Here is a 13,618-nt window from a genome sequence, read left to right on the forward strand (position 1 = left end):
ACTGGTATTCAGTTCACAGGACTTTACAATATAAGATCAATTAAAATGTTTTCAGTCAGTCCATCAGACTGGATCAATAGTACCAATTTCAGGAAAAAACAAATAAAAATCTAAGAGGTCATCCCAAATTCTTCATATTGAATTGGACTGGACTAAAGTCCTTGCAATAATTTCTCGCCTTTGGCATAACAATGGAGTTGAACTGAGAGAACAAACTTAAAATCAGATACACTGACTATAGACCTCTTTCATAATGGTGGCCAAATAAATTATTCTTTTGTTTTAATGCTAATAAGCCCTACTAACCTCGCTACGACAAGCAAATTTCAAAAGAATATTTGTTTTAAAACGAGGGCAGTAGGTCTAATTAACATAAATACAAAAGAATGTAAAGTTGGTCGCCATCTATGAAAGTGGTCTATAGTTGGCTTTGAAAATAATATAAATTTCTAATATTCAAAAAACTTGTGAAGGCTTACAGTTTGCTCTCAACACTGAATCGACACCAATCTAAAATGTGCAGATGAAAAACATTCAACTTGACATAGCTCATGCCATCGAGGATGTTGTAAAGAAGCTCAACAGGAAAGTATCTCCTTCTGCAAGAAACAACACAACTTGCCATTAATTTACAGTCAACTCAAGCTACCGGTATATATGTCATGTGTGACCTGAGTATCCACAAGACTGAAATAAACATTCCTGTTTGGAGTTTCCAGATTTGAATGGAATCTTGAAGATTTTTCTGAAAGTTGCTACAAAAAATGCACAATAATAAACTGAACAATAATTCATCAAATGTTTGAAGTAGCCTTTACTTTTCAAACACCATTTATAAAACTTTTATAAAATGAAAGTTCACAGATAACTATTTTTGACATATCAAGGAAATATTCAATGGGAATTCAGAATCTCGAGAGCAAAGTTCAAAACTTGCACGCAGATTTGAATACTACGTACAAATCTCAAAACAACTGGTCATGTGTGACATAGCTTGACAGTCTGTAAATTTAAAATGTACCTGTACAGGCAATAGGAAATTGAGAGTCTAAAAAATGGTGGCCGAAAACGGGTATTCGAGAGTTTGAATGCCATTTTTTGACACAAAGGCATTATTATTAAACCTTTTGCTCTTAAAAATGACATCAAATGTTCTCGCTCTGAACAATTTTTTTAAAACCACCGACTGGATGGTTCAGTTTGTTGAACATCAGGATACCGTGCGGGAGGTAGTGAGTTCGATTCCAGCTGGACCAACACTCAGGGTTTTCAAATAACTGAGGAGAAAGGAATGGAATGGAATCTACAAAATTAATGGCTAGACTTTTAAGTTCTCTCAGATAAGGACTATAAACCGTAGCCCCAACTCACAACCCTTCAATGTTCATAAACTCTGTGGGACATTCAAGATCCCATACACTGTTTGATCAGAGCAGCTAGGGCACAGAGTTCCTGTTCTGTTGGACAGGCCTGAATTTTCCAGCAAAAATGTGGCTGGCTTGGTAGTGATATCTCAAAAACCTTTTGGTGTATGAGGTCAGCAAAAACAGCCATAAGTCAAAAGGGAATTTGCAGAGTGCTCGATATATAATTTTCATAGATGGTGTACCTCTTTGTAGCTTATGTAAGGTTACGTTTTTTTATTCCAAAGACAAAATGTCTGGCTTTAATGCCAGGCAATTTCACTTTTCATGATCAATAGGGCACTCCTTAATAATTAAAGGGATAAGGATTTACACAAGTAACAAAATAACGCCTCTTGTTGGCTGCGTAAACCCCTGAATCCAAGCTACATTCTCTTGTTTGAGATTTAAAAAGGCATCCCCTCCATTGACTCCTCCCGTTAGTTCAATGGTGCTCCAATTTGACCCAATGGATAATGGTAATACATGATGATAATAATAATAATAATAATAATAATAATAATAATAATAACAACAATCATAATAATAATAATAATCATAAGAAGAAGAAAAACAACAACAACAACAAATTATAGTAAATTGAACATACTGATGATGATGATACTGACTAGTATTTAGTAATAATGTAATAGTAAAAAAAAAGAAAGGAAACTTTAAGGAACTTTATTTAAGTGTCTAATCTTCTAGCGGTGGATCGGACCATGCTAATTAAAATTAACAAATTAATGCAAATCAAATCAAATGTTGGTTTTTGTAGAGAGGGAAAACCGGAGTACCCGGAGAAAAAAACCTCTTGGTGCAGAGTAGAAAAGCAACAAACTCAACCCATATATGACACCAAATCTGGGAATGCACTCTTACCCAGTGTCCAACATCAACCCTCTGTGGTTGTATTTTGGTTCATCGACAATATTCACTGTGCTGTTAACTATGCTTCCATCAACGATGAGCTGGGAAAATGTCTCCATTCCGTACCTGCAGGGGATGAAACAAAGAATGTTAGCAATTCTTTCAGATTTGTAGTCTTGGTCCAGACTATTCTTACAAATTGACCAGCAGTAGGCAAAGGACGAGGGGGGTTTCCTGCAGGCCACTCTGGGATGTTCCATCTGAACTCCCCACCATGGATAAGGTCCATCAGAAAACGGCTGGTAATAATCTTTCTTTCTCAAAGACACAAAGAAAAATATGCAAGGGGTAGGAAAGGTCATTTTCAAGGCGTTGTAACAAGAATCCAAGGGGCAGGAATCTTACTCATTTACACCACAAGGGCGGATCATGGAAGTCGTCCCCCTACCGCAGCACCATGTTACATAGTTTAAGCTTAATTGTGTTTGGCTGACTAGCCTGCGTGAAAAACAAAGCATCTGCATGGCTGAAATGTGTTTGAATTCACAACTTACAAGGCGCCATACGGGGTCTTTGATTCAATACTGGCTTGTCCTTTGCTCAGCTTCAGCGTGTAGTTGTAAGATGTGTCAGCTTGCAAACTTTCACTGTCGCTGCTAACTATCAAAAAGAGTTCGCTCAGAGCTTCATCGTTTGCACGAGGGTCTAAATGATTCTTTTTTTCAATCTGCTGGAGAATTATTTCCAAGTATCGTGTAATTCCTCGCTTGAGGACTCCAGAGGTAGACGATGTCTTGAAAGTGAACACTGGCGAAACAGGAAGTGGTGGCCCAGACAACGAGATAGAGGCCGGAAGAGGCCATATTATTGATGTCTTGGAATTCGAAGGAAAATGAAGAAAAATAGCAAAAACAATGCAATACAGCAAGGAGAATACAGTCATCTTGAAAAACGTTTTCTATGCCGATCCACAGTTAGACGATTTTGCAGAAACGTTCCAAACGTCACGAGTTCTCAGGGATCCCATGAACATGTATTGGGACATTCCATTTTTTATCCGCACCCCCCCTATGGAAGGCATTTTTTTAAGTGTCAAGAAGTACCCTGTCGGAATCTGGATTTTCTGCTTCAGTTTAGGGGGTCGGAATTGGGAGCCTTTGTTCTATACAAAAACGGGCCTGTCGGAATCAAGCTTCAGAGTAAAAGGGGCCTGTCGGAATCTAACTTCAGAGGTGAAAGGGACCTGTCGGAATCTGATTTCAGAGGAAAAGGGACCTGTTGGAAAAATGCCTTCCATAGGGGGGGTGCGGATAAAAAATGGAATGTCCCATTAAGTAGGTTACCAAGTCCAAAAGGCTTGGTTACCTTACTCGTGAGTCATTTCTTTTTGCGATTGCTATCTTCACATTCAATCACCTTTTCAGGAGCTTAAATTCCATCAAAATGACGCTACAGTGGACTTTCGCAGCCGGCTTCCTCTACTTCGAGATTGGAATCCTAATTCTTTTCTGTCTTCCCTTTATTTCTCCCCGAAGGTAAGGCTTTGTTAGTTTCGACATGTGTACATTACATGTGCAAGCTGTTTGTTTTAGCTGATATATCCATGACTTCGTTTTATTTTGTTCGATCCCGAATGGTTCAAAACTGTTTTATGGTCTTTATAGATGGAACCGAATCTTCAACTCCAGGATCATAGGAACCTTGTTCGAATACGGCAATTTTTACTACAATGTCTTTGTGATCGTGATGGTCTTGTTGCTTGCTGGTAAGTACAATACAAGTCTACCTCGGAACAGAACCTCGCCTGCATTTTAATTTTCCGACAATTAACGTAAACCCTCGTTATGATAGATTATCTTTATCTGAAAGACTGGCGTAGCATTAATCTCAACGGTTCCCATTAGTATAAATTTGCGGAAAAACAATTTTCTTGGCTGGGACACTCCTAAAAGTGTACTATTTAGCGCTGAAAGTGACGTGGGAACATTTCATTGCTCCATTGACTTATCGATCTTGAAATATATAAACTAAAGAGATTAAAGAGATCTCGAACTTGAAGGATTAAGGTTTTGCTGCCTTTTTGAACAGTAAAAAGGAAACACAGTCCCTTTCAATTTTTACTTTCAATTTTCATGTTGGATCTTGACGTCACCTGTTTAATTTAGCAGCTGGGGCGTGTTGTTTAACAAATTTGCCATAACATATCAAACATTTCTGTGCTGATGCGAAAGCGATAGTGGGTTCTGCAAAGTTGGCTGATTAAATGTCGTAAATAAATTTATCTGCAGCATTGCTTTTTGTTTAAATTTTCACCAACACAATGGTTTGCAAAATTATTGTTTTGCATCTCTTACTTTTTGTTACAAGTCACGAGAGCAAGTGAAACTCTCTTCTAAAAATTTCTGGTTTCAAGAACCTTTTTAAAAAAATCTATTTTCTCAATGAAGATAGTGTTTTAAAAAATATCACAGAATTCAGAAAGAAACAGAGAAGAAGAATATCCAAGAACCACAATAAAAGAGTTTTGTATTAAGGGGGGGTGGCACTTAACTACAGAAAGACAATGGTTGCTAAGGGAGCTACAGCCCTACTGAAAGGTTGTATGGATGGTTCTATGAGGTAACCTTTTCAGTGGAAATCGGACATCACTTCAATCACATGGTGCATGTGCACCTAGTCCCAGTCCTCTGCCGTTTTGACTGGATGGGAACCGCCCCATCATTTTTCGTGAAGTGTCGCATGGAATTCTTTGGGATATTACAGAAAAATCCACATCCCCATGACAGATGGGTTTCTGGAAATTCTCGGGGTCGGGGGGGCCAAAGGCTATGGAAATCCAAGAGGGAGGGGGGTTGAAACTAAAAAAATCTTCTTTGGGGGTCATTTCCTCAAGCTTTTAGACCTGTAACACCTGAGTCTGAAAAAAGTAGAAATCTTTCTGCTTACAAATTTGTTACCTATATACCTCAAGCTCTCTCAATAGGTTCCTTCATAACAGGGCTCGACACTAACGGTAGCCAACTAGCCACAGTCTAGTGAAATTTCAGTTTTGGCTAGTAGATTTTGAGCTTCCACTAGCCATTGGGGCTAGTAAATAATGTGAAGTAGAGGAATTTACTGCCTAAGAAAATGATAAGTTAAAAAAAAAAAAAACTGTAAAGGAAACCAATGCGGATTACAGCTTCCCAATGCCACGTTATGAGTGATTAATCACGTGTGAAATCATAAGGAAAATCCCTGCTGCTGTGTCCTTATGCCCAGGGGGTAACTCCGTCACAAACAATCGTTATTTTTTTTTTAATCCATGCTACAGATTGTGTGTTAGTCAATGTTCTCATAATGTTGCATTAAAAATTTGTGAAAAACAAACTTTATGTTAACTGATGCCAAGGTTTTAGTCGTTTTCTGTTTTGGTCATGTGGTTTACCAAATATGGTTGAGAGTCGAACCAGAGAAAGGTATGTTAATTAAATAGAACACACTTGGCCAAACAGGATAACTGTGGACTCCGAGTTAAAAGAATTCGAGAAATGACTATTTGAAGTGGTCCATATGTCATTGAATGTTTTGGTTGTTAAGAGCCACCCCCCTTAAGCTTGGGTAACCTTATTTGGTACAAAAGTGACAATCTACTCTCTAAAATGGAAAATATCTGCCAGTATTTTTCTACGTTTTGTCGTTTGCAGCGACCTTTAATCACCCACTTCATAAAAAGAATCAACTTTTGAGGCTGTCCCCTCTGTTTGATAGATTCTATCCGGGAGACACGGAAATACAGCAAAATAGACTCAGCACCACAAGATTTGAAAAACAATCCTCAAGCTGAAACAATGGCACAGATGAGGATGTTCCGTGCACAGCGCAACCTGTATATCTCTGGATTCTCGCTGTTTCTTCTTGTGTAAGTTTCTAACCATGATGCCAGGAAAACTCTGTTTGCATTTTTTGGAGAGCAGGGCTGGTGCAGTGGTGAGAGCACTCGCCTTCCAGCAATGCGGTCCAGGATCGATTCCCCGATTCTATGCCATATGTGGGTTGAGTTTGTTGGTTCTCTACTCTGCTCCGAGAGGTTTTTTCCTGGGTACTCCGGTTTTCCCCTCCCCTCAAAAACCAACATATGCAGGCGTAGTTCAGTTGGCTAGCGCGCAGCTTTCGGAGCAAGGGGTCCCCAGTTCGATCCTTGGTGACTTCAGTGTCTGTTTCCACTTTCCTCTGATCCGTGTGGCTATAGCTTTAAATAACCGTGAAATGGAGCACTGACAGGGGGAGGGGGGGGGGGGGGTAAAAGGCGCACCGTCGACTTCCATTGATACCAGTTTCATAAACTGAAGGAACTACCGACGTTAAATAAATTGACTTTACATGTACTTTATACACAGCAATGCAGGCTCAATATTTTAAATAGCCAAAACAAAGAATGCTCAACATTGAAAGTCAGTTGGTTGCATCAGGCTTAAAAACGGAAGACACCAGGAGCTATATATAATTTGGAGTTTTGTTCGAATTAATCAACTATCATAGCAAAACAGAAAGAGAATGTGCCTGCAGAAGATTTTCCAATGGCAATAAACTTGATTTTTAAAATTATTTTGGACAGATTGTTCTGAGGGTTTTTTGATTGTGCAAAATTAAGAAAAAACTATGATCCTTTGTGTGATTTGAATTCTGTGCTTTTTCCCCTGCGTCTTTGTGCTTAAGTCAGTTTTGTTTTCTCTCTGAGTTATCTACATCCATGTGCAGTATTCATGGACTTAGTCAAGTCAGCAAAGACTGTTGATATTATCTTTCTTACCAAACATCAGGTCATATATTTAGTTTAAAATGTTTTGAAGTAAATTCTGCATGCTAGAATTCATGTTGCCTAAAGTAGATTCAAATATCTTGCCATTTTACTGCAGCTGCAAATGTTTTGTCTCCATCTAGTTGGATCATCATTATGTCATAAATTAAAATCTTAACCGGCCATCTATTTAGAGTCTGTTGCCATCCCTGTGATGTTACCACTTAGGCTAAAGGAAGTTCTATATTATTTTTTTCTTTCTGTCATAACCCTAAGATGACTTTTATTAGCATGTTCATTAGGCCATCCTCACCAAAAACTTTATTTTGCTGTTCTTTTTAGCCTTGCCAAATTTCTGCATTTGGATAATAGGTGGGGTTACACGGGGCACTCTTACCACAGTAAATTACCCTTTTACTACGGGAAACTGCATTTAGTGGGTGTTACCGACATTTCCCAAGGTAAATTTCCATGGATATGTAAAAAAGATTAGACAAAGCACCCATGACATTTAACATAGTAAGTTGGAAGGGTCTTTTGATGCCCCTGGTACAAGAGCCAATCATGATGCTGATGATGTTGTGATTAAATTTCCCATCAATAAATTGCGTGATATTTCTTTTTACCTCGGTAATCTTCGTGACGTGTGACCACTGGTGAACACGGTATACTAAAAAGTGTGAGGCAGCATGGGATAATTTACCATGGTGTGTGTGTGTGTGACTAGCCGCACCTAATATGTGGTCCTTGTAAGTGACTTTTTCTGTGGGGGCTTTTCTCTTCTGATTGAAACATATGGTTCAAAACGCAGTACTTAACAGTACATGTACTGCGTTTTGAACCTTATGATTCAATCCTTACTTTGTTTAACTCCAGACAATTTTACTTGACAACTTGGGGCTATTCCTAGGATACCTGAGGGGGTGAAAAGGTTGGAGTAAAAATGTCCCCTCCATTAAAAGAAGTGTAAAAAAATTGAATTTGTGCCTCTCGTTAGAGTGCTGCGCCGTGTTGTCAAACTCCTTTCTGGCTACTCAGTCCTTGAAGCCTCTAATGAAGCCAGCATTCGTCAAGCTCAGAACGTTTCCAAGCAGTGCGAACAGCTGATGGCTGAAAATGACGAACTAAAAAAGGTATGTCATTACCATCAACTTCATGAACACCATTATCATCAAATTTTATTAAGGTGGCTCCCTAGAGTATTTGCGAGTACCCTCGCTACAGGGCAGTCGAGTGCTTTGGATTATGGCCATTACCATGGCAACATCACATCTTCCTATTTTTGGCATAAATTCCTTATACTTTCCTTTGGTGAAATTTCTTTCTTCCTTGCCACATTATGGAAATGATATTGCCTGACATTTTGAAGTGGTAAAAAATCAAGGGTTAGATGATTTTGCCAATATTCTGTAATTTGTCATGTTTCTAAATATATTCAATTAGCTCTGACAGATTTTAACAAATAATTTATATGCTATTTAATGGAAACTGTACATGGTTAGAACTGAGCCAATTTAAAAAAGAAAAATACTCAAAGGGAATGCAAGAAAATTAGCAGTTAATTTTTACAGATTTGGTCACGCAGACATCACAAAGATCAGAAAAACGCGCGATTTTGGCTTTTCACGTCATACTAGTGCCCAGCTTGCATGTGGCCCTAAAACTCTAAGGAGCCTCTGTAAATGGCATCAATTTGCAAATGTACATAGGCCGTATTCATAAATGGCGGTCAAGAAATGATTCTTTTGTCTTTGTGCTAATCATCCTAACTAGCCTCACTTTGGAACAAAAATTCTTTTGAATTTTGCTCGTGTTTACGAGGCTAGTTAGGATGATTAGCATAAAGAGAAAAGAATAATTACTTAGCTGCCATTTATGAATATTGTAGCTGTTGCATCCAAGCCATTCAAACATCTACTATAATTGTACAAACAAAGAAGTGTATTCAAACATCTTAAATATTGCTGCAATTTTAAAGTCCCTCCCAAACTTTTCAAATTACCGGTAACATTCAAAGTTGGTCTTTCTTGGGTGACTTAAACTTAAACATTTTATCAATGACATATATGTAAGCAATTAACATTATCCCTTTAATCACCAGGATTTCCCATGTAGACTTAAAATTAAGTAACATAAAAAGCCTCAGTGGAATAAGTATTGACAGCCGATGAAAAGCACAGGCTGCTTTACTCAGCGAAGTCGCCTAAATAGAAGTAATAATTTCTTCTATTATTAAAAACAGACTTTCAAACCTAATATTTTAATTCACCAGCTGCTAACTTCCAATTATATTGAAACCCCTAAAGCGGCGTGAGTGTAGATTAGTTATAACAGAAGTTGGTTGCTTTCTTGCTGCATTTCAACAGTCCATAGAAGAAGCAGGAGGAGAGGCCCAGAGAGCTCCAAAAGATGAAGATGAACTCAATCAGGAATTGAAGGAGCTGCGAGAATCCTTAGAAGAAAAGTCCAAGAAGCTTGCAGAAAGGACAGAAGGTGCTGCTAAGTATGATGCTTTTAACACACAGGAACCTTTTTTTTTAATTGAAATTCTGACTATTTGATGATTGTTAATTAACTAAATGGTGGTGTTAAATTTCAGACCAATTTGATGTTAACCCATTAAAACCTGCGGGAGCCGTTTGGGGTGTCAATCGGTTTAAGTGCCCCAGTGACCAAAAATTCAATTATTTTTCTTTGGATTTCAAATCTATGTTAACTAATCATTTATCAACTAAAGTGTTAAGCCTTGATTTAAAAAAAGACACTGGTTTATTTAAAGTGGAATTGTCCTATTTAATGGTCCGCCATTACTAACTTTAAGATCTTGAGACAGCTGGATCAAGGAGAAAATGACGTCGAAGGCTCAATAGTTTAAGAATGTAATGCGTACGTACGCCACAGAGTTAAGATGCAGCACGGGAGTTTCGGGCTTTCAGACTTTTAAAATCGTGTTTTGAGTATATAATATTGAAGCTGCATTCACACGCTGGATAAAAATCAAAGCTCACATTTTGCCAGTCAGGTGTCAAGCAAACGTATTTTCAAAATCTGAAGGAAAACAGGAAGTGATTTTTTTTTTTTTATCACAGGGGCACTTTAGCAGTCAAAAACTATGTCCCTCCATTACCTCATTTGTTATTTTTCACTCACCCGCTGTTATTTCTAGTTTACATACATATATAATTTTTCTCTTACAGAGCTTGAGAAGACCAAGCTGGATTTGGCTGCGTTGAAGGAACAAGCTACTGGATTGACAAGAGAGTATGATAGGCTCTTGGATGAACACTCCAAAGCACAGGTGGGTGGGGAGGGAGGGGTCATGATGTTTCTTAACCAAAAAAATACTTAAATCACCATTGCTTTCATCTGCATTGTAAGGCGGGACATGTTATGGGAAAATATGCTCTACTTAGCTGCAAATGTGACAAGTTTCTTTTAAAGTTTGAAAGATATTCATGCAAATTTTCCTAGAATGGTGGCAAGACTAGATATCGAAGACTTTTTTGAAGAAATTGGCGGTGATCTGTTAAAGTATGCTTCAAACACTTTCGAACTATCGCGCACAAAAGTTTGCTTCACGGCTGCCAACTCAAACTTCAAACTTCCTGTGTCATGTCCATGCCCAGATGAAAACGACAGTAAGACAGAAAGAATTGCAAAAGAATAGTGGCCTGTATGGACAAGAACATTCTTTTCCAAATATTGACGTGCGCACTAGTCTATTTCGCTGGCCGCCACTTTGAAAAGCGATTGTGGGCTGTTGTTAGTCGATCAGGACGCCATCAAAAACTGAGAAAAGGTAGCAAAAGAACGGCTTAGAACACGTTTGAACGCGAACGATCGCAGACGCAAAATACTGGACAAAATAATGGACAGGTTGCACTTGGAATTGACTGGTACATAACATTTGCCCTAAGCTTAGCTTTAAAAGAATTATTTAGCATTCTTTCTGTATTGGAAAAACAATGACCTGTGACTTGTGACCTGGGTTTTGTACCTGCCGGTCTAATTATATTACATGTACGTACATTTCTGGACATAGTGATGCAGCGTCATCAAGAGAAAATGAGGGGACAGAGAGGGGGGCTCAGGGCGTTGGCCGGGATATGTCATGTCCACGAAAGTTATTTTTAGACGAGCGGAAGTCTTTTTCTAGCGGCAAGCTGTCTTCCGAGACGTCCGCATGCGGTCTTGCCTCGCTCTCAGGTTCTTAGTGAAAAGAGAAAATGGCGGCGCACGTGGAAGGCTGATGAATATTTTCATGTCTTTTCAAAATGCACGCGGACGTCTCGGAAGGCAGACTTCCGCTAGAACAAAGACTTTTGCGAGTCTAAAAATAACTTTCGTGGACATGACATATTAGGGCTGGACCGGGCACCTCCCTCTCTGTCGCCTCATTTTCTCTTGTCGTCATCGATAAATACTCATCCCTTCATCTCTCTGTCGGTCTTCTCAGGCTCAGTTGGAAAAAGACGAAACCCAGGCTCCTGAAGACAAGAAGGACAACTGAAATGTTTTAATCTTCCTCGCCAGTACATCCACACAGCAAAGAGCGGACGCTGATATCTACAGTGATCCTTTACAGTTTCGTGGGAAGTGATAAAGTGATAAATATGATAGTTGGTTACTTTACGTTTCTTCTGGCATAAATCTTTTAGCCCTAAACTGATAGTCCTAATCAAAATAAGCTTAATTACAAAGGCACTTTTTTTCATTCGAAGGAGTGTTTTGAACCGTAAATTTGTTAATGATTGAAAATGGGTAATCGAAAAGACCAGAAAGTTTTTAGAAAGGTTAAACGTTTTGTACCCGTGCAAAAGGGTCGATATTATGAGAAAGCTTTGAGGAAAGCATTTAGTTTCAACAGTTCCTCTCTCAAGTCGCCAGACTCCCATTTTCAAAGCGAGTTCAGAAGTTTTGTTTTCACCCTTGTCGTCGCTTTGAAGCAGAGGCATTTAAAAAGGGTTTGTAAGATTTGATCTGTGACTTTTACGTCGTAAATGAGATAAACTTTGTTGAACAAGATAGTGTTCAATTTGAGCGTTGCTTTGAGTAGAACTGTATGGGGTGAATAGAGAAAAAAACTATTGCTAGCCCTATTGAGAACCACACCAATATACATCAATACAATATGCCGGCTGTTCACGCGAGCGAACTTTCTCCTATGTTATTATTAACAATAGGCCATTTCCGAGTTCATGTCTGCCTCCTCTTCAAAGCGAGTCTAAGTGCGAAGTTTTTGTTATGAAAATTAGTTCTACATTACATATGAATGAAAACTAATTTTCATAACAAAAACTTCGCACTTAGACTCGCTTTGAAGAGGAGGCAGACTTGAACTCGGAAAGGGCCTATTGTAAAGCAGGTGTAATTGGAGTTGTGCTATTGTTGAGACAAAATAGCTGTTGTTGTTGTTGTTGTTGTTAATAAACGAAATGCAAAATGTAAACTAATAAAAATTAACTGTTAAAAGATAAGCGTATTCCCACGCGTTTTGCATGTGTTGGTTGATTTTCGTTTGTATTGTAATGCGTTAGTCATAGCCCTTATCGGTTTTGCCACATGAAGGAGACTACGGGGTCATTTTGTATTGAATAGGCCATTTCCGAGTTCATGCCTGCCTCCTCTTCAAAGCGAGTCTAAGTGCGAAGCTTTTAGCTTTTCTTATGATAATTAGTTTGCTATCATATGTAAAGTAGAACTAATTACCATCACAAAAACTTCGCACTTAGACTCGCTTTGAAGAGGAGGCATACGTGAACTCGGAAATGGCCTATTGACCCTTAAACTCTTTTGCATGTAGTTTTAAACAAAAGAAAATGCGCCTGCAGGCTCAACCCCGGCCCCCGGGACACAGCGGGGGATTTAACGTTTCCAAAGTGTTAAAAAACGGTTTATTACCCCGCCCCCGGGGCCAAGGCGTCTGTTAAAAGCGCCGCATAGCGGAGATGAAGAAACTCAACTCAAATGTGGATCTTTGGTCTACTCGATGCAAATGCCTTAAACTTTACAATTTCCTCGTCTTTCATTAAAAACTCCAGCCCCTTTTAGCTGCAATACTTAATTGACCAATCCCAATAAGGGCTTTTCAGGGCCAATGAAACAATCAACTAAACGATAGAACTCAACAACAACTGTTAAGAAACCCAGCTGGCTAGAGGCAAGCCAGTTAAATTGGGTTTTTACAAGTGCGGCCGAGACGTTGAACGAAGGACTACCAAGAACAAATTAAACAAGTGGTCAGAACGAGTCTTGAACCCGGGACTCTGGATCTTAAGGCAAGCGTCTTAATCACTTGGCTGCACTGCCTTATAAAGCAATCTCCATTTGCGCCGAAAGCTGGTCTGCAATATACCGAATTTACGATGCAGAAGTCCACTTTCATTTTGATAAGCCAGAGCTCATGTGAAATCGGCATTTTGTCGGGTGTAGCGAATGGCCCATCCCCCGGCAAAACGTCTTTAGAATTATATGGATCTTGGTAATATAGAGCGATTTTCAATTGAGTGTCGTAAAACCAAAACCAAAGTAATTAATTTGGCCAATCAAAAACGACGGAGACAAT

At 38.9% G+C, this 13,618-nt stretch overlaps 2 protein-coding genes across 3 annotated transcripts in view; one reads left to right on the forward strand and one right to left on the reverse strand.

Annotated features, from left to right (window-relative positions):
- Nucleotides 1-3,320, reverse strand: part of LOC138011764 (uncharacterized) — a 166,396-nt gene extending 163,076 nt beyond the window's left edge. For both annotated transcript variants that reach the window (XM_068858923.1, XM_068858924.1), the window contains exons 1-3: nucleotides 2,828-3,320; nucleotides 2,286-2,399; nucleotides 480-599 (exon numbers count right to left, since the gene is read on the reverse strand). In XM_068858923.1, coding sequence (XP_068715024.1) covers nucleotides 480-599; nucleotides 2,286-2,399; nucleotides 2,828-3,216 — 623 coding nt within the window. In that variant the 5' untranslated portion in view covers nucleotides 3,217-3,320. The remainder of the gene's footprint in view (nucleotides 1-479; nucleotides 600-2,285; nucleotides 2,400-2,827) is intronic.
- A 312-nt stretch (nucleotides 3,321-3,632) lies between these two features.
- On the forward strand, nucleotides 3,633-12,564 carry LOC138011767 (B-cell receptor-associated protein 31-like). The gene is made up of 7 exons (XM_068858927.1): nucleotides 3,633-3,808; nucleotides 3,938-4,038; nucleotides 6,024-6,174; nucleotides 8,051-8,186; nucleotides 9,420-9,546; nucleotides 10,251-10,351; nucleotides 11,510-12,564. Exons 1-7 carry the CDS (start codon nucleotides 3,717-3,719, stop codon nucleotides 11,561-11,563), a joined length of 762 nt encoding a protein of 253 aa, XP_068715028.1. The 5' UTR covers nucleotides 3,633-3,716; the 3' UTR covers nucleotides 11,564-12,564.
- The last annotated feature ends 1,054 nt before the right edge of the window (nucleotides 12,565-13,618 follow it).

This window comes from Montipora foliosa, chromosome 7 (genome assembly GCF_036669935.1).
Source record: "Montipora foliosa isolate CH-2021 chromosome 7, ASM3666993v2, whole genome shotgun sequence".
Taxonomy (NCBI): Eukaryota; Metazoa; Cnidaria; class Anthozoa; order Scleractinia; family Acroporidae; genus Montipora; species Montipora foliosa.

Bases quoted from the DNA above. Each gene is read 5' to 3' on its own strand.
- LOC138011767 (XM_068858927.1), top strand. From the start codon at position 3,717: ATGACGCTACAGTGGACTTTCGCAGCCGGCTTCCTCTACTTCGAGATT. The intron at 6,175-8,050 runs GTAAGTTTCTAA...GCCTCTCGTTAG, and splicing joins TTCTCGCTGTTTCTTCTTGT to AGTGCTGCGCCGTGTTGTCA. The intron at 8,187-9,419 runs GTATGTCATTAC...GCATTTCAACAG, and splicing joins AAAATGACGAACTAAAAAAG to TCCATAGAAGAAGCAGGAGG.